Genomic DNA, 20,000 nt, shown 5'->3' on the forward strand with positions numbered 1-20,000 from the left:
AGAGTGTATATGGTATGTTTACCCTCCACTGCACTTTGTGACAATCCCAATGCTATATTTGCATATTTTATTGGATTAACTTTAAAAACCAAAGAGCCTGTGACACGTTAAAATACGAGAGAAAAACAGAAAGAGAGACTTGTAGGTCTGATACAGGAGACTCAGCCAACATGACTTACAAGCATGACCATTTTGGTTCTAGTTAATATGAAAGGTTCAACTTAAGCAAATAAATAGGAGGCCTCTTTATGCTCACTTTTGTAGTAAGAAGAAGGATCAAAGGGGTTCATTTTGAATCAGAGAATCATGAGCTATTTTATTGTGTACTGATATGTTTCTTTTTTTCATGCATTCACTCTAAGGTAAATGGTTTTCAACCAGGGTTCCGGGACCCACTAGGGGGCATCAGTAAACTTTCAAGTTGGCCCCAGTGAGTTGTTATATTACTTTATTAATAGTTAGTTATATTAACAAAATCTTAATTTAAAATGCTAAGAAAAACCATGTATATTTTTACTACAACAGACGTACCAATGATACATATATCAGCTTAGGCAGGAGGGCCTTTGAAAAGGACAAAAAGTGGACAAAAACCTTTTCGGATAAAAGTGTGCCTTGAAGACAAAAAGGCTGAGAACCACTGGCCATTTTTTTCCTGCTATTAAATTGGGTATAAATATTATGCAAAGACTTTAAATGAGAAAGTATTATGTCAATAAACAGAGATTACTTATGGGGTCAGAGTAGATATACACAAATTTTAAAAGGATATTCATCTAAAAATGCAAATTTTGTCATTGGTTACTTACTATTACGTCTTAACAGATCTGTATGACTTTCTTTCTTCTGTGGAACGCAAAGTTTAGCACATATTCAGCATATTCACAATGCTCTTTTCTAATGAAAGTGAATGGTGACTAAATGAGCTGCCAAGCTTCCAAAATGATATTGGTCTGATCAAAGCTACTGTATTACTTCAGAAGACTTGGAATATAGTACAGGAGTCATGTGGACTACTCTTATATCACTTTTATGGTACTTTTTGGTGACCCCTAGTCACCATTCACACCAGTCATTGTATGGAAAAGAGCAGCTTGAGCATTCTGATAAACATCTCCTTTGTGTTCCAGACATCCCTCAGGTCGGGAACGACATGAGGGTGAGTAAATGATGACAGAATGTTCATTTTTGGGAGGTCCATCTCTTTAATGTGACAAGCACCATCAGGTCAACAGACACTGTCATGGCACAAACAAATCACAAGGCGTTTCATACGGTTGTGGTACACGCATGATAGCGAAGGAACTGAAACAGAAAAAGAGAAATAGGAAGACATAACGAGGCCATAGATGTATCCTTGTAGAAAAAAAACAAGGAAGGGGGACACAGAGGGCACGAGAAAGAGAGACAGAGGAGGTGGAGGAGAAGGAGGGTGCCAGCTTTATTTATTTCCGGTTGACAAAACCCTCCGCTCTCTTCCTCTCCCATCCTCCCCCCATACCTATGTCTCCCTCTTTGTCACTCGTTCAGAGGATGCACGGGAAAAGACAGTGACACGGAAAACAGACAGATGATTTACACAGAAACACAATGGAAGATGAAGAGCATCTTTCTCCGTGTGGGTTATTTTTTTAAATAGTTACAAAAGTGAAGCAAATGAGAAGGGATCCTAATAAAACGTTGTTAATATTTAGTGTCAGAGTGTTGCACACATGTGACGTTGAGTGCATGTTTATTATGTGTGCTGGTGTGTGAGTGTACGCTCCTTTAGGGCACATTTTTTTCAGTGTCTTGTTAGTTCATCCATGTCACCCTCTCTCTCTCTGCTGGGGGGGAGGGGGAAGAGAGGTCACCATAGCAACAATGCCGGGACAAATTAACATCAAGCGCTTAATAAAATGTGTGTACATGTATGAGAGTGCATGTATATGTGGTAAAGGAGCAAGTGTTGTACTCGATACCCCGCGTATGACGCCAAAATCTGGCAAAGGCAAATAATTCATTAGGCCCACAGTCTCTCCATCACTCTGTGTCATCCGTTTGGTTCCCGAGCACTTGTCTTCTTCCTTATTTTGCCGTCTCTGCATCCCATTTCCTTTCCCATCTCTCTCTGTGTGTGTTGTTGTGTGCCCCCAGGCTATAGAGTGCCACGTCCTCCCTCTCCCCTCCTCTCTCTCTGGCCCTGTCACCTTCAATTGCTCCATGGTACTAGACACAGCCACAGGCAAAGAGAGAGAAGAGAGGGGACACACACATACACACACAGAGAGAGAAAAAGGGGTGAGGACCGAGGGACGAAGCACTGTGTATGTCTGGAGAGAGACAAAGAGGTAAAGAAAGAGGGCAGGTGTGAAAAGTTGTGCAACAAGTTGTGAGGGAGGACGAGGAATCGAGAAACGACGAAATCGGGAGGTGACAAAGTTGAAGGAGGTATAAGTAGACACAACAAAGTGGCCTTGGTCCTAGCATCCATAGGTGCAAGTATTTTGTTGTCTCATAAGGAGGCTAACATGGAATTTCGAAGCAAGAAATTCTGCAGAAAGCTTTGTAGATTTTCTGCAAGTTTCTGCTGAATTTGAGCTCCCTTATATGCATACATTTAAAAGTTTGGGGTCAGCTTTAAAAAAATTTTTTTTTTTGCATTAATTTGATCAAAAAAAGGGGAAAAAAGGTGCAAGCAAGAATTTTGTGAAGCAGTCTAACAATTTAAAATAAATGTTTTCTATTTAATATTTTTTAAAATGTAATTTATTCCTTTGATAAAAAGATACATTTTCAGCCGCCATAACTCCAGTCAGTGTCACATGATCCATTGTGCTACTTTATATTTTTATGGAAACAGTGATACAATTTTTTTCAGGATTCATTAATAAACAATGTTCAAAAGATTAGCATTTATTTAAAAAAAACTTTTGAAAAATTCTACATTTATTTAAGGACACTTTTGATAAATGTATTGGATTCTTCCTGGATAAAAGTTTTTTTTTTTTTTTTTTGAAAATTGACCCCAAACAGTACAAAAGTTTATGCTGCCCCTTGTGTGTTTGTTAATTAAATAGTTTTATTAATTTGATTATGCTCAATTTAACACATTTCACCATGTTCATTCTGCAGAACTGACATAGATTTTTCCCTTAAACACAGCAGAGGAAGGATGTAAAAATCTACAGAGTTTGTCTAGGCCTGCTCATTAACCAAGTTAGTACTTCTTAGAGCTTTGCTTCTTAGACCTATAGATCTACTGGCAGCCTGGTGATAGCAAAACAATGGTTAGGCTCGATTCCCAGGGAATGTATAAACTGATAACATATACTTTGAGTGTATGACACTTTAGAAAAAAACAGGTATGATGTAAATCTGAACGAGATTTCTACTTGATAACATAAACTGCAGTATATAAAACATGGCACAAAACAAATAGAATTTAAAACATTTTAATTTGTGTTCACACTGCTGCTCTATATTTTAGCCAGTTATATTCAGTTGCAATGTTTCATTGCGTTTTTCAACATGTTCTCCCTGATATACCTGTCAAACTGACCACAAACAAATTGCTATTTCGGATATCAACTTTCTGAAAAGTGCATGACAAATGTTTAGTTAAAAAGGAAGGATTAAATCTTTAAAAGGGATTATACTAGCTTGTTTAAAAAAAACTTTAAAAACTACACTTACATGATAATATTCTATATGCGAGACATTTAACTTGTTTAATCTGACAATGCTAAAGGGTTTGATCTGTTGGCCTTTAATTTACAAAACGACACAACCACTTAACACTTTCTGAGTAGTATTGATATTATTATTAGGCTACTATTTATATTCGGCGTATAAGTAGCCTAATTTAAAGACCACTGACCAGATATTAACTTGCGCCTTAAAGACTTAATAAAACAAAGTTTGCATGTTACATTAAGGCTATTTAACATGCATTAAACGTAATTTATTTCCATTAATTTCCAGTCCAAACGCAGCTAACACAATGTTTCTGTCAAAGATAAGCAGTCCTCAAAACTTTTTCCCAGTTTGCCAAAACACGCCTGCATCCCTGTCTGAATGCGCGTTCGCGTGTCAACGTGGCGTTTCGCAGCCAGTAGAATTTAGAATTCTCCTAGGCCCCGCCCAATCTCGTCTTACAATTGGCTCTTTTTCCTGTCAGTAAAAGCTTTTTGAGGACACGTAACGTGGCTGCCCCACCCCCTTTTACGTGCACTTTAAAGAAGAACAGTGCCAACGCGTACTCCTCCACTCACTCAGGATAAACGGCTGTACTCGAGCAGAAATCACTGCAGGCTTGGTAAGTTATTTATACGGTTTTACAATTTTTTTTTTCATTTTTTTTACTTAAATTGCACTGTGTTTTTTTGTTAATGTCAACTATTTTTGTACAGCTCGTTCAATAGACATATGCTGCCTGTAAATCACTGCATAAAACAAAACATTGTTTTTAGATTTTATATGTTTGTTCTTGTTTTTTTTATTATTATGCTTTAACATAAAATAGTTGATGCTTACTCAGAAAGTTGAAAACAAATGTCTATGCTGTATCATTTTATTTAAAATTGAATGAGACCATTGAGGATACATTTTCATTGCTAAGCACAATGACTTTGTGTGTTAGTGTACATAATCCTTTTTTTTTTTTTTTTTTAGGGCAGAAAGAATTTACAAAATCTTTTTCTGTCTCTTTTACACACACTCCTTAGGGAGAATATGCAGCTGCTCATTTTAGGGACACTTGCCCTGTTTTTTGGGGTCACCGTTGCTGTGCCTGCACAGGAGAAGCGTGTACATCATAAGCCTGACCTCAGTGACCATGTTCATGATGATGCCCATGGATACCATTATGACCACGAGGCCTTCCTGGGCAAAGAGGAAGCCAAGACCTTTGACCAGCTAAGCCCTGAGGAGAGCAAAGAGAGACTAGGGTAAAATAACTATGGGAGAATGGTACAGTAAATAGGAGAATTATAATATTATTAGCGTCTTACTTTGTATATTCCCTTTGCAGAAAGATTGTGGATAGGATTGACACGGATAAGGATGGCTTCATCAGTCATGCTGAGCTACACCACTGGATCAAGCACAGGCAGAGTAGGTACATCGAGGAGAATGTGGACAAGCACTGGAAAGAGTACGACCAGAACAAGGATGGGAAGATTGGCTGGATCGAGTACAAGAACACCACTTATGGATATTACATGGGTAATTAAATGAGCATTTGAATTTGGGCACGGCTACTAATTATGTGGCTTTTAATGAGAAAGGGTTATGTATTTATTGTTCACAACAATGCAACATCTTCGCAAAATGAAACTATTGTATTTTTGGATAAATTAGTATTTCATTTAAATAGACCAAAAATGTTTAGTGTTTAGACCTTAAACCGCAATGCATTCCGCAGAACTAAAGAATATTGACGGTTAATGTACTATTACTGTACTCCAGATGCAGAGTTTGATGATGTGGATGATAAGGCGAGTTACAAAGCCATGCTCACTAGAGATGAAAGACGGTTCAAGTCTGCAGACCGGGACGGGGACGGTGTTGCTACCAGAGAAGAGTTCACCGCCTTCCTCCATCCAGAGGAGTTTGACCACATGAGGGACATTGTGATACAGGTACACAGAGTAAAGCAGAAGGCATTTATACTCGCATGTTTTACAGAAACAGCTTTAAAAATATGTTTAATACATGTTGAGAAGATTCACACGGAGGAAAAAAACGTATAGACCAAGGACCAAAATTCTCTTGTTCACATTTTCACTATATGGTGACCCTGGAGCACAAAACCAGTCTTAAGTCGCTGGGGTATATTTGTAACAATAGCCAAAAATACATTGTATGGGTCAAAATTATAGATTTTTCATTTATGCCAAAAATGATCATTAGGATATTAAGTAAAGATCATGTTCCATGAAGATACAGTGGGGAAAAAAAGTATTTAGTCAGCCACCAATTGTGCAAGTTCTCCCACTTAAAAAGATGAGAGAGGCCTGTAATTTTCATCATAGGTATACCTCAACTATGAGAGACAAAATGAGAAAAAAAATTCCAGAAAATCACATTGTAGGATTTTTAAAGAATTTATTTGCAAATTATGGTGGAAAATAAGTATTTGGTCAATAACAAAATTTCATCTCAATACTTTGTTATATACCCTTTGTTGGCAATGACAGAGGTCAAACATGTATAATAATGATTTTTTTTTGGAAGAGGGTTTCTACATGATTCTGCAGAATGTATGTTTTTGTTAAAAAATACTAATAAAAAATTGGCCAAGTGACAGGAGAATTACTATGAATACTGTAGATGATTAATTTTGCTATCTATTGTTAGCGTTTAACATCTTTCAGACCAGAACAGACCACTTGAGAAGCACTGAAACAGATCACTGTTGCGAACTTTGATCCTTCATTGTTACAGGAAACAATTGAAGACATTGACAAGAATGGTGATGGCAAGATTGATCTGCGGGAATACATTGGTAAATGTCTACTCTATTCACCTGGGAAAGAAGAAAGCCTACATTAGAACTGATATTTTGTGGCCAGATGAATTGAAACTGTGCTTGTGTGTGTTCCTTATGACCCTAGGGGACATGTTCACCCCTGGAAATGGAGAGAATGAACCAGATTGGGTCACAACAGAAAAGAAGCACTTTTCAGAGTTCAGAGACATGAACAAGGTATGCCGTGGGAAGGAAATCTGTCAGCATTCTATTCTATTCTTTCATGGTTCATGATTTGCTTGCTTTTGTTAGGACGGTTTCCTTGATGCCAGTGAAGTCTCTCATTGGATCCTCCCTGGAGAGGTCGACCATGCTGATAATGAGGCCCAGCATCTCATTCATGAAACAGATAAAGACAACGTAAGTGGCTTTCACTGGGTCTTCAACATGGGTGGTGTCATTAATTCGCAATAATGCATAAATGGCAATAATAATAATCAAAAATCAATTTAAAATTAATCTTTACTTCTGTCTTTCTTTTAATTCACTGCCAATGAATTGCAATGGACTTCCAACTGCTTCATGTAATTGACTAACCAGGATGACAAAATCACAAAGAAGGAGATTCTGGCAAACTGGAACATGTTTGTCGGGAGCCAAGCGACTAATTACGGAGAGGATCTCACCAAAAGACATGATGAACTTTAATGCTGGCATATCTGGGTACAGGGGAGGGCAACATATTTGGGGTGTAGGCAAGAAGATAGGAAACTGAATATGAAAATAAAAGCTCATTTTCATCATGTGTTGGGTAGGAACATTTCCAGAGTCAAAAGTCAGGGGTTAGGCTTCAATGAAGACAGGTATTTTAGTGAGACAGACAAAATTTGTATTTATTGTCAAACACATTTTGTCCTTTGAAACAAAACCGTAAGGAACACTCACATTCCTTATGAACAGACACTCCAGTTTGCTAACTGTGAGGAAATGGACTGATATCTTCCATTTGAGAGATGCTCAGGAGTTCAGCACTACTGAACAGGGACCGGGACAGTTGCATCAGTATTCACAATAACAGCCCTGTCTTGACTGTTACAAAGGACATTTCACAATTTCAAAATTTAGTGGTCTGTGACTTCACATTCAACGTATCACTAAAATGAAAAGAGGCATCGCGGAGGAGAGATGAATCCAGAGGGAGGGAAAGAGGGGCAGGGACTCAATAGATGGGAGGAGACAAAAGTAATTGACACTGTATTGGTGGAACATTTTTCTCTCTGTGAATTCCAAATAAAGCCATGTTGGTTTTTTTTTAAATTGTGGACTGGGGTTTAACTTCAGTGTTCTGACAAAGACATTATATTGCATTCTGATAAGAGGTCTAATTGTTAATCACAGAAGCTTATATACATATATATATATATTTTTTTTTTTTCTTTTCTTTTTATTATAATTTTTTTATTAGTCATTCACCCTCTTGTTCAACAATCATTCTTTGTCCTTTGCATTTTCCAAACTGTGTCTGTGTCCTTAATGTCATTCCCAGGATGGTCGTCTCTCTATCAGTGAGATCATGGATAAAATGGATTTCATTAAAGTCAGCACTATAACTGACTTTGGGACCCTGACAGAAGATCATGATGAACTTTAACCTCATTACGACTACAAAAATTCTGAATGTCTTTTAAAACGTTTAAAATAAGACAAATGCGATTTTTGAAGTGTGTAAAATAAATGATTTATTTAAAAAAAAGTACATCTACTCTATATTGTGAACACATGACATTAAAGTATCTTTGGGGCAAGGAGAAAAAAAATAACTTCAACATCCACTCCAATTACCCCTCACCAAACAACTGACAACAAAAGGACTCCAAAAAAGTCCAGCAAAATGAATGACAATATTTACAGGGTAAAAGCGTTGTCCAATCCTCTTGTTTATGCTTGCATAACGGGTCTGGCCTCTTTAGCTTTGAGGTCCACTCCTGAACCTGCAAAGCCAGTCCCACCCTGCCGACGAGCAAAGACAGACATTATACACTGACTTTGTTGAGACACTCTTTATAGCTTTAGGTCTCTCATACACACCCTCTGAAGGGGAATGATGTCCTTCTCTTTCAGTTTGTCTCCAGTCACTGGATCAATCATGTCTTTCTGTATGAGCTTCTCCACACACTCCATAGTGACTACGACTCCACTTGAGGGAAAGACAGGAAACAAAAGGAGAGAGAAACTAAAAGTGAGGGCACGGCCTAAATGTATGAAAATGCATAGAGTCAGATCAATTCTTGCTGAATAAACAGTTTAAAAGTCAAACTCACGAGGGTCTAAGAACTGCACAGGGCACAGAGTTCCCAAGTGTGTCTCTGGTTACTGCACACACAAATCTGTCCTGAGGACCACATAAAACAATTTCTGAACGGTTGAGAAACACCTTAAAGATACTGCTTGCAAAGACGTGCAGTAATTTAAAGGTTTAGGTCAGTTTTTTTTCTTAAGATACAATACAGAAATATTTAACATTTAATAATACATTAATTATACTTATTTAATATATTTTTAAATTAGTACTGTTATTAAGCAAAGATGCATTCAGTTGATTAAAAGTGACAGTAAATCTATTGCTACAAAAAAATTCAAAAATAAATGCTGCTCTCTTTTGAAGTTTCCATTAATCAAATCATCCTCTAAAAAAAAATAAAAAATAATAATAATAATAATAATCTATCACAACTCTTAAGCAGCAGAACTTTTATCAACACCGATCATGAGAAACACTTCTTGGGAATAGGGATGTAACGATTCCTGGTTTCATGATCCAATTTTTTAATGATTATTTTAACAACATGAGATTTAAGACAAATTATAAATGAAAAAGTGTCCTTTTATTATTTCTCAGACAAAATGATGTACCTGACATCGGAATATCTTTTAGGTCAAATAAATAGGCTAATAATGCATTTATTTTATAAATAAATATAAAATAAACAAATCCCAAATAAATAAATAAATCTCCTCATACAATTTTTTTTTAAAGGGGTCATATGATGCGATTTCAAGTTTTTCTTTCTCGTTGGAGTGTTACAAGCTGTTCGTGCATAAAGAAGATCTGTAAAGTTGCAAAGACTAAAGTCTCAAAACCAAAGAGATCAACCTCGCCTACCTAACACGCCCCCACATGTCTACGTCACGATGTGGGAAGATTTGTATAACGCCGCCCAAATGTTCACGCAAAGAAAGGCGGCGTAACTTTATTGTTGCCGCCGCCATGTTGTGAAGACGCTGTGTTTTTTTGTGAAAGCGAAACTACTTTGTTTGGCCTTCCGAAGGAGGACACACCGAGAAATCAGTGGTTAAGTTGTATTTACAACACTATTCCAGAACAGTTCAACCCAAATATTCAGATGTGTCCAGCGCATTTTACGGAGGACGAGGACTGTTTCCTGGGAGAGTATAGCCTACAATGCCGGTGTTCCGGTGAATTCAGTTCCCATTTCCCCTTCGGCGCGCATTCTGACCCTATACAGTCTATGATGCTGACAAATAATGCTGACTCACAGACTGCAAGTACATTTTCATATTTAAAGGATTTGCCACTGATGATTCAAACGCGAGTTTTGAGCAGTGTAGAGTAGCGCTTGTTTGTCATTTCTCCGATCACAAATGCAGACATGGTTTTATGTTTTTGCGGTGCGATGCGATGCAACGCAGCGCATAAAAAGACAGTATAAGTCATTATAATCCATAATTATGTCCCCACTGGATGCAACAAATGCCTCGTTTATAATGGGTTTTAATGTTTTTGTCTCGTCGTGCCGGGACAGGGCATCACAATATGGCAAGGGGCGTAACATTTCCGTCACACGCTTGAGGTATTCGGCCAATCACAACGCACTGGATAGCTGGCCAATCAGAGCACACCTCGCTTTTTCAGACCGATGAGCTTTGTAAAAATCAACACATTTCAGAAAGGCGGGGCATAGAGGAGAAACAATAATGTACAGTATGTGGAAAATAATGTGTTTTTTGAACTTTAAACCACAAACATTTCACTACACCAAATAATGTTCTTTTTTAGCAGCATCATATGACCCCTTTAAGAAATTTAATGTCCACATTTTCTAGCAGAAAATGCACCTTGTACTAAAAAAAGCATCTGAATCAAAACACAATAGTCTTACTTTGACTTAAATAATAAATAAAATTATGCAACAAAACTACATAAAAGCAGACGGGCTGAAAGAAAACCCAAATTCACTCTCTGACAGCAGGTGGCGCTTATGGAACAGCAGTAATACAGCGTTTCCTTGTTTACCTCTGTAAACAAAGCAACACTGCATTTATAAACACTACTTCAATATGCATTATACCAAAGCCTCTTTAAGGCAAGTCATGTCACTCGGCAGCCATCTTTGAAACACCTCTCGGGAATGCAAGTGCAGCTCCTATCTCTTTGAATGGGGAAACATCAAATTCTCCAAAACTGTTTACTAAGCTCAAAATTAAATTTCATATTTGAGATCAGCAAAGAAATCTGACAACAACTGTGTCATAAGCCCCATTTCCACCACAGGAACTTTTGGACTTTGGGCTGTTACTCGGTGTGTTTCCACCGCAGAAACCAGGATCTACATAAAGTTCCGGGTAAAAATTTGCCCCTCAGAAAGTCCCTGCTCACGAGGTAGTACTTTTTCAAAGGTCCGGAACTTTTGGGGGCGGGACTTGGGCGCTGAGCATGCTGATTGGTTGAGTTCACACAGCATTGTATTAAAACCACCATTTAATCGCATAATTTTTTTAAATATTACTGTTAATCACAATAATGTTATTGTGTCATGAAATGTAGTTTTAAAAGTATTTCAGGCGAGAATGTAGTTGTTTAAAACTCAAATCAGTTTATATATAAAGACAGCACCTATTTGAAAATGTGCTCTCTAAATCGCTTTCATTCAGAAGGCGGGGCTTCCTGCGATTGAGCAGCCATATTGAGCGTTGCATTTTTCCCCATTCAAAACTATACGAGTGACACGACTTGGGTATTCTATAGTCTTTTATTATACTGAGGCAAGATGCAAAGAAAATACCATGTAAACTTTTCCTCAGGAATACATTTATAAATCATCACCAGCAATTGAATCACGATTTGTTTAACATCTGAACCAACTTGAACTGTCACACATTATGATTTTCGACCGGCTCTTACATCCCTACTTGAGAATGATTTCTGAAGGATCATGTGACACTGAAGACTGGAGTAAAGGTTGCTGAAAATGTAGCTATGAGGAATAAATTACATTCTAATGTGTTAAAATTATAATAGAAAACATTTAAAATTGTAATATTATTTCACAATGGTTTCGGTTTTCCATTCTTATTACTGTTTTCTAATCTTACCAACCCCAAATTTTTGAAAGGTATTGTATACAGTATTAAATGGAAAGAGAGATGCAGCTCATAAATAAATACATAAAGCTCCAAAATTAAGGCTTCTTACTTGGCGTGTGAGGAGGGCCACTCTGTCCAGACTGGAGTCCAGTGGAGTGAAGCGCACTGAAATCAAATCACTCATCTTCAAAGGACATCCTGACATGGGGCACAACACTGTCTTTGACTGAAAAAGCAGGAGAGAAGGAAAAACAGTTAATGTTAATAGATGATGTCAAAAGAGTTAATATATCTGTGAGGTGTATTTCTTAAATTGAGTGCCCCATACAGGGTGAGAGATCCTTTAAAAGAGGACAATCATGACACAAGAAGCTACTGAACACACAGAGTGGAGAACTGACCAAAGCAGGAGGAGAGAAAGACAAACAAACCAATCAAAGGCATCATGACCGATCAAAAGAACACTTGGCATGCAAACTGATTTCAGGGTAAGCACAATCTCTTGTGTAATGCTCTTCCATGAAGGACATCTGACTACTGAAGACCCAAGGTTAGGGACATGTGGCTGGCAAAGAGGGGAAAGTGACAGATCTAGAGACCTACGGGTTTTTTAAGCAAGGTGGGCTTGGCCTCTGGTGTGAGGCTGGGGATCCAGAAGCTGGGCAGAGCTGAAGAGGAACTGGACGCTCCTGTGTCAGAACTGGTGGAGCTGCTTGAGCCCTTCTGGCTTCCTTCGTCCTTAGATTTCTCTACAGAAACATGAGGTATATACACACATAATCGAGCAGGAATCTCATTGTGTTGTACTTATGTTTAAACCACCTTGTCTGGTTTTCATACCTGAGGTAAAGGGGTTGATTGGCTTGGAGACAATGTTGTTCTCTCTCTGTTTGAACTTCTCAGCTCTCTCTCGCTCCTCAGACTTGGACTCCAGCTGGCCTTCACTCTTTAGAGCCTGTTTCTGCTTCTCATATGCCTGAGTTTAAAAATATGTGTGTGTTTGTTAGACAAACAGTGAAGGGCATTCACATTCAGAGCAAAATACATTTGTAAAAAGTGCTCAAACCTTCATTTTCTTGGCAATTTCTGTTTTCTGGTGAAGGATGTATTGCAGGATGGCTTCTTTTTCATATAAGTATCCATCTTTACTGCAGTAAGCAAAGATAAACAAACACACATTAATCCCAGTCTCCAAGCAGCTGACACGCAAATGGCCCAGTATCACTCAGTATAACCACTTAAGACTGTGTTAAATAACCTCATGCAGACAATTTCAGCATTGAAACATTTCTACGAGTGCAAATGTGGCTCGTACGTTACGACGGGGTCCCTGCAGGGCTGTAAGGAGAGACAGCAGCAGTCAAAATCTTTGATCGCATCCTTCCCCAAACGCACACTTTGTGTCCCGTAACCAGAAGCGGCTGGAAATATGAAGTGAGATGCACAATTTGATATTGTAATTACATTGCAATCATTTCATGACACACATAAATACATAAGATCAGCAGGGATACATTACCGGTGTCTTTCTTCTTCTCGTGATACGTGTAAACGGCTCCTGCTGTGCAGTTTTTCCCGTGTCGAGTCATGCTTGTCCTTTACAGAACAAAATGAACAGTTTTTACGGTATTGGTGAACAGATTTTGCACAGTTTCACATAACTAACGTTACACGTTCGCCCATGTTGGATAATTCCTTAGTGAACTAGCGAGGCAATCCATAACAGATATCACACATTAACGTTACAACAACAAGCCGGAAGCTACACATAAATCAAACGCAGTTTGTTATATCATAGATAAATAGCAGGTTTGAACGTGCGGGGATAAGCACAGACGTTGCTGTTTACCTCTTATTATCCTGAACCGGAAAGAACCCTTTTGGCTCCACTTCCTGGTTCGTCATAAATTCCAGAATAAAAGTTCTCAGAGAACGCTGGTATCATGCTCGCGCCCTCTGTCAGTTAAGCTGCAGTCTGTTTGTCCACCAAAATAAATACTGATTTGAATTTAAATACTTTATTACATCTAGATTATAGTAGAGCTTCTGCTAAAAAATATGACATTGTAGAAAGCATTTTTTTTTAATTATAGCAGGGGTCACCAAACTGCAACCAACTGCAGAGTTTAGCTCCTACTTGCCTAATCAACACACATGTCCTCCAGGACCGAGTCTGGTGACCCCTGTATTACAGTACTCAAAGAATAAATGTTAAAGCCAATGTACGCCAAGGACAAAGACTAAATGGCCTGGTCATGTCAAAGACAATAACTATAGCAATAACTATAACTAAAAAAATGTATAATCATTCTAATTTTAATATAAAAGTCGATAAAGACACAGAAGAATGATGTCCTTGAAATCTTTTTAAGAATGGCTTTTTTTCTTCCTGTTGATGAACGATAAAAATATTGACAGCCAATCAGAATCCACCCAGCGTTAAAGAGCGCGGACATTTAAGCGGCAGATGACATAACTGCTTAAAAACAGGCCTTTGTCGTCCGTTGGTGTGTGACTGGACGATAATATAGTTATAGTTCTTTACCTGAGTCTAAAATAGATTTCTATGAACTAATTAGCATATAAATATTAACATATTAAGTCTCTTTTTTACATTCATCCTCCCAGCTTTGTGTCTTTTACCTGTTCAACTTTTTTATCAAATGGATGCTTAATAATTAAGTTATCCTTCCAAGGCCACTTTACTATGTTTGCTAATTGTCTAAAGTTGTAGGATAGAGAATGGCAATGAGCTGCTCACATTTGTGAGAAAACACTTTAGCATTATTGAGTATTGACCAATCATGATACATGCAGAGAGCCTAATAATATATTATGTAGTATGAATATTTAATGTGCTAGTTATGTTCTTATTAGCCCATTTTTAATATTGGACATCAAATATCTAAAGGCCCGCTCCTGCTGGTTCAGACCTTTCCCCTTTGTTTTCTGCTGAAGAAAGAAAATCATATGACTTTGAAACAACATGATGGTGAGTAAATGATGACACAGTTTAGTTTTTTGGATGAACATCCCTTTAAGGCCATATTTCATATCACAAATCATGTTTGGAAATCATGTTTCGTCAGCGGAAAAATTAACAGCAAAATGAAAAACATTACAACCTATTCAACAGAGACAGTAAGGACATCCCTCACAGACAATTATACTCTGCCTACACTGATATAATGTATGTTTTTCAAAGTATTTTGAAAGTATTATTACTTACATAAATAAAACATTCCCTCATTTTATTCCATAAGTAGTCTCAAAACAACACGGTTACACTCTAAAAAATGCTGGGTTAAATACAACCCAGCGCAGGATTAAAAAGGGACAAACCCAGCTATTGGGTTGTTTTGACCCAGCGGTTCGGTTCAAAACATCCCAACTGCTGGGTCAAAACAACCCAATAGCTGGGTTTGTCCTTTTTTAACCCAGACTGCAACCAACTGCAGAGTTTAGCTCCTACTTGCCTAATCAACACACATGTCCTCCAGGACCGAGTCTGGTGACCCCTGTATTACAGTACTCAAAGAATAAATGTTAAAGCCAATGTACGCCAAGGACAAAGACTAAATGGCCTGGTCATGTCAAAGACAATAACTATAGCAATAACTATAACTAAAAAAATGTATAATCATTCTAATTTTAATATAAAAGTCGATAAAGACACAGAAGAATGATGTCCTTGAAATCTTTTTAAGAATGGCTTTTTTTCTTCCTGTTGATGAACGATAAAAATATTGACAGCCAATCAGAATCCACCCAGCGTTAAAGAGCGCGGACATTTAAGCGGCAGATGACATAACTGCTTAAAAACAGGCCTTTGTCGTCCGTTGGTGTGTGACTGGACGATAATATAGTTATAGTTCTTTACCTGAGTCTAAAATAGATTTCTATGAACTAATTAGCATATAAATATTAACATATTAAGTCTCTTTTTTACATTCATCCTCCCAGCTTTGTGTCTTTTACCTGTTCAACTTTTTTATCAAATGGATGCTTAATAATTAAGTTATCCTTCCAAGGCCACTTTACTATGTTTGCTAATTGTCTAAAGTTGTAGGATAGAGAATGGCAATGAGCTGCTCACATTTGTGAGAAAACACTTTAGCATTATTGAGTATTGACCAATCATGATACATGCAGAGAGCCTAATAATATATTATGTAGTATGAATATTTAATGTGCTAGTTATGTTCTTATTAGCCCATTTTTAATATTGGACATCAAATATCTAAAGGCCCGCTCCTGCTGGTTCAGACCTTTCCCCTTTGTTTTCTGCTGAAGAAAGAAAATCATATGACTTTGAAACAACATGATGGTGAGTAAATGATGACACAGTTTAGTTTTTTGGATGAACATCCCTTTAAGGCCATATTTCATATCACAAATCATGTTTGGAAATCATGTTTCGTCAGCGGAAAAATTAACAGCAAAATGAAAAACATTACAACCTATTCAACAGAGACAGTAAGGACATCCCTCACAGACAATTATACTCTGCCTACACTGATATAATGTATGTTTTTCAAAGTATTTTGAAAGTATTATTACTTACATAAATAAAACATTCCCTCATTTTATTCCATAAGTAGTCTCAAAACAACACGGTTACACTCTAAAAAATGCTGGGTTAAATACAACCCAGCGCAGGATTAAAAAGGGACAAACCCAGCTATTGGGTTGTTTTGACCCAGCGGTTCGGTTCAAAACATCCCAACTGCTGGGTCAAAACAACCCAATAGCTGGGTTTGTCCTTTTTTAACCCAGGGCTGGGTTATATTTAACCCAGCATTTTTTAGAGTGTAGGTTTGCAATTACATTTCATATCATAACTTATGTTAATAACAATACTGTTTAAAAGGGAAATGTTGTTCAGTTAAATACATTTAATTTAAGGTAGCCAAATGAAATTATTTAAGTTCCACGTAAATGTATTGACCAGACTGTAGCATGTGATGTGGTAACATTAAAAAGAGAAAAATAACTTAACGACAATGAACATAATGCTACAATGTAAATCCTGAAATCTGTGAAACGTAACGCCCAATTGCACGTTCCTCTTTTGGCCACATGCTGGTGACGAATGGGTTTAGTTGTCGTCGTCATCGTCGTCGTCATTAAAGACGTCTGCGACAGTACTGAAAAAGAAGAGAAGAGGGGATATATCATTATATGACTATGCTAGTAACAACAATTAATATTGCAGGTTTATTTGCAGGAGAATATTATCTTACTTATAGATGGATCCAGAAACAGAGTCAACAAAGCCACCTTTTAGGAAAAAAAAGTGTAAAATCATCAAATAATCAGACTTTGAAATGATCCACAATCTAAACAACTAAAATAGCATGTATGAAATTGTTGTAGAGTGTTTCTTACCTGGCTTGCAGACGGTCTCACAAACAGGACACATGTAGCACTTTCCACAGTCCTGAAGAGACAAAAGATAGTTAAAGTGTCCTGATAATTTCATGCTACGATTTTTTAAGTAATTGTTTGTGTAAATATGTGCATGTGGTTTTGTAGGGAAAAAGGAACATCCTATACTTTAGCCATCTATAGCTTCAGACAACCACATAATTTGTATTTAAACACTTAATGTTTCTAGCCTGGACCCACATGCTGTGACTATAATGCAAGTCATTATTATGTCATTAATGCACACTTAGTCTGTCTATCTGCACAAACACAGCTGAAGGGCCTCTAGCTTCACTCAACAGCTACAGTAAGTGCAATATATTAACACTTTACATCTTTCTGTAGTTTTTTTTCTCTGAAAATCAAACTAAAATTGTAAATCAAACTATAATTTCTTTCAAAGAATAAATGCATTATTATTGAGCACTGTAAAAAAATTTTGTTCAGCAGATATTATGTGTTAATTTGGTGGCACTTTTCATGATTAGAGAATAAAAGCCTAAAAAACAGTTTTAAAGGGGTCATATGATGCGATTTAAATGTTTCCTTTCTCTTTGGAGTGTTACAAGCTCTTGGTGCATAAAGAAGATCTGTAAAGTTGCAAAGACTAAAGTCTCAAATCCAAAGAGATATTCTTTATAAAAATTAAGAGTCAACCACGCCTACCTAAAACAGCTCGTTCTAACACGCCCCCACATGTCTACATCACTATGTGGGAAGATTTGCATAACGCTGCCCAAATGTTCACGCAAAGAAAGAAGGTGTAACTTTTATTCTCGCTGTAGTAGTGTTGTTGCCACCGCCGCCATGTCGTGAAGCCACTGTGTGATTCGTTGTGAAAGCGAAACTACTTTGTTTGGTCTTCCAAAAGAGGACGATATCCGCTTCGTCATGCCTGGAGCTGATCCGTGCTGGTCGCTGAGGAAATATATCAATCTTGCGCTGTGGATCGCCGAGTCCAGCCCGGGGTCGTCACATGTGGTTGCCACAAGCCCGCCCGCCGCTCCTTCGTCGAATCCACCGGCCGCGCCGTTCTCAAGCCCGCCCGCCTCTGCTCACTCAAGCCGGCCTCCGCTCACTCTAGGCCGCGGTGTGTGACGCTGTTTCGTTGTGAAAGCGAAACTACTTTGTTTGGTCTTCCAAAAGAGGACACGACCAGAAATCAGTGGTTAAATTGTATTTACAACACTGTTCCAGAACAGTTTAACCCAAATATTCAGATGTGTCCAGCGCATTTTTTGGAAGACTGTTTCCTGATCCTGGTAGAGTAGAGTAGACTACAATGCCAGCTGTTCTGACTCACAGACTGTAATTAAGTTTTTCATATTTAAAGGATTTGCCACTGATGATTCAAACGCGAATTTTGAGCAGTGTAGAGTAGCACTTGTTGTTTGTCATTTCTCCGATCACAAATGCAGACATGGTTTTATGTTTTCGCGGTGCGATGCAACGCAACGCAACGCAACGCATAAAAAGACAGTATAAGTCATTATAATCCGTAATTATGTCCCCACTGGATGCAACAAATGCCTCGTTTATAATGGGTTTTAATGTTTTTGTCTCATCGCTCCGGCCGGACAGGGCATCACAATATGGTAAGGGGCGTAACATTTCCGTCACACGCTTGAGGTATTCGGCCAATCATAATGCTCTGGATAGCTGGCCAATCACAGCACACCTTGCTTTTCAGACCGATGAGCTTTATTTCAGCGTTCGCGTTTCAGAAAGGTGGGGCATAGAGGAGAAACAATAATGTATAATATGTGGAACATAATGTGTTTTTTTTTACCTTAAACCGCATAGACACATTTCATTACACCAAATACACAAAATAATGTTCTTTTTAGCAGCATCATATTACCCCTTTAAGTGAAAAAAGGGACCAGATACCAAAATAGAATTAAATAAAAAGAAATATTAAATAAATAAATAAATAATAAATTACATTAATCACTCAGTAGGCACTAGTTAGTTTGGGGCCAGGTGTTGGATTGTAGTAATATAAAACTCTTATTTATCATAAAATTTATAGCTTGAGTTTGGAGAGAAGAATTTAGGACTTTAAACTTTAACAATGCAACTTTTTATATATTGGGGGGAAATCATATGATAACAGGATTGAATTCCAAATGTGGGACTTATTCTGGTAATTGAAATTAGTTCATTTTAAAACAATGAATTGACTATCAATTCAAAAGACTGTCAAAGTAACGATACCGTAAGGTAAATCAAGTACTTTTAAATTTTACTTGATTGTAAGCCTAGAAAATAAACTACAGTGTAATCATGGAATGTATGATGCAGTGCACAGTTGCACTGCTGTTTTTTTATGAACTTCTGTGCTTTTTTTGTATTGAGTTCTTTAGTAAACTATATTGTAGTTATTTAGTAAATGTGTGTTTGTGGTGGGCTTCTCACATCACAGAAGTCGCAGTGTTCAGAGTCGTCTCCTTTTTTGCATGGGCATTTATCACAGCTGTCGCAATGCTGAGGGGAGAGAGAAATGGAAAACTACTGGATCATGGCCAAATTCAAAGCAAGACTGGTTGAAGACTGGCTGAGATTAGACTACAAATAATAGTGCACTTTATTAGACTAATAGAGCTCAGAGGATCCTACCTCACAATGGGCACACAGTGAACAAATGGATCCTTTATGATAATCATCATCATCGTCATCATCTGAAAAATATATTGTCAGCTGTGTTTTTTTTAATTATTATTATTGATATGTGTAT

General features: G+C 37.6%; 3 protein-coding genes across 5 annotated transcripts in view; 1 reads left to right on the forward strand and 2 right to left on the reverse strand.

Moving 5' to 3' along the window:
* Positions 1-4,201: 4,201 nt before the first annotated feature.
* Positions 4,202-8,177, forward strand: LOC107583008 (reticulocalbin-1-like). Of its 2 annotated transcripts, none has more exons than XM_016269068.1 (8): positions 4,202-4,297; positions 4,707-4,928; positions 5,012-5,205; positions 5,449-5,621; positions 6,427-6,487; positions 6,597-6,688; positions 6,764-6,871; positions 7,998-8,177. In XM_016269068.1, exons 2-8 carry the CDS (start codon positions 4,714-4,716, stop codon positions 8,100-8,102), a joined length of 948 nt encoding a protein of 315 aa, XP_016124554.1. In that variant the 5' UTR covers positions 4,202-4,297; positions 4,707-4,713; the 3' UTR covers positions 8,103-8,177. The 2 variants fall into 2 exon arrangements, with proteins under 2 accessions (XP_016124554.1, XP_016124553.1); XM_016269067.1 differs by lacking the exon at positions 7,998-8,177 and adding an exon at positions 7,052-7,764.
* Positions 8,178-8,179: 2 nt separating this feature from the next.
* Positions 8,180-13,778, reverse strand: LOC107583007 (nitric oxide synthase-interacting protein-like). 2 transcript variants are annotated; one of them, XM_016269065.1, is made up of 10 exons: positions 13,686-13,778; positions 13,356-13,432; positions 13,152-13,257; positions 12,903-12,984; positions 12,677-12,812; positions 12,440-12,585; positions 11,946-12,062; positions 8,773-8,843; positions 8,540-8,648; positions 8,180-8,461 (listed from the first exon to the last, which is right to left on the reverse strand). In XM_016269065.1, the coding sequence occupies exons 1-10, from the start codon at positions 13,739-13,741 to the stop codon at positions 8,390-8,392; spliced, it is 972 nt and encodes a 323-aa protein (XP_016124551.1). In that variant the 5' UTR covers positions 13,742-13,778; the 3' UTR covers positions 8,180-8,389. The 2 variants fall into 2 exon arrangements, with proteins under 2 accessions (XP_016124551.1, XP_016124552.1); XM_016269066.1 differs by having other exon boundaries at positions 13,356-13,426; positions 13,686-13,756.
* Positions 13,779-16,911: 3,133 nt separating this feature from the next.
* LOC107583010 (acidic repeat-containing protein-like) overlaps positions 16,912-20,000 on the reverse strand; it is a 6,195-nt gene continuing 3,106 nt past the window's right edge. Inside the window, exons 2-6 of the mRNA XM_016269070.1 lie at positions 19,883-19,944; positions 19,682-19,750; positions 17,225-17,276; positions 17,080-17,116; positions 16,912-16,983 (exon numbers count right to left, since the gene is read on the reverse strand). Coding sequence (XP_016124556.1) covers positions 16,935-16,983; positions 17,080-17,116; positions 17,225-17,276; positions 19,682-19,750; positions 19,883-19,944 — 269 coding nt within the window. The 3' untranslated portion in view covers positions 16,912-16,934. The remainder of the gene's footprint in view (positions 16,984-17,079; positions 17,117-17,224; positions 17,277-19,681; positions 19,751-19,882; positions 19,945-20,000) is intronic.

Source organism: Sinocyclocheilus grahami, unplaced genomic scaffold (assembly GCF_001515645.1).
Source record: "Sinocyclocheilus grahami isolate Dianchi unplaced genomic scaffold, SAMN03320097.WGS_v1.1 scaffold49.1, whole genome shotgun sequence".
NCBI lineage: Eukaryota > Metazoa > Chordata > Actinopteri > Cypriniformes > Cyprinidae > Sinocyclocheilus > Sinocyclocheilus grahami.

Bases quoted from the DNA above. Each gene is read 5' to 3' on its own strand.
- LOC107583007 (XM_016269065.1), bottom strand. From the start codon at position 13,741: ATGACGAACCAGGAAGTGGAGCCAAAAGGGTTCTTTCCGGTTCAGGAT. The intron at 13,433-13,685 runs GTAAACAGCAAC...TGTTCTGTAAAG, and splicing joins CCGGTTCAGGATAATAAGAG to GACAAGCATGACTCGACACG. The intron at 12,586-12,676 runs GTATGAAAACCA...ATGTTTCTGTAG, and splicing joins AATCAACCCCTTTACCTCAG to AGAAATCTAAGGACGAAGGA.
- LOC107583008 (XM_016269067.1), top strand. From the start codon at position 4,714: ATGCAGCTGCTCATTTTAGGGACACTTGCCCTGTTTTTTGGGGTCACC. The intron at 6,689-6,763 runs GTATGCCGTGGG...TGCTTTTGTTAG, and splicing joins AGTTCAGAGACATGAACAAG to GACGGTTTCCTTGATGCCAG. The intron at 6,872-7,051 runs GTAAGTGGCTTT...TTGACTAACCAG, and splicing joins ATGAAACAGATAAAGACAAC to GATGACAAAATCACAAAGAA.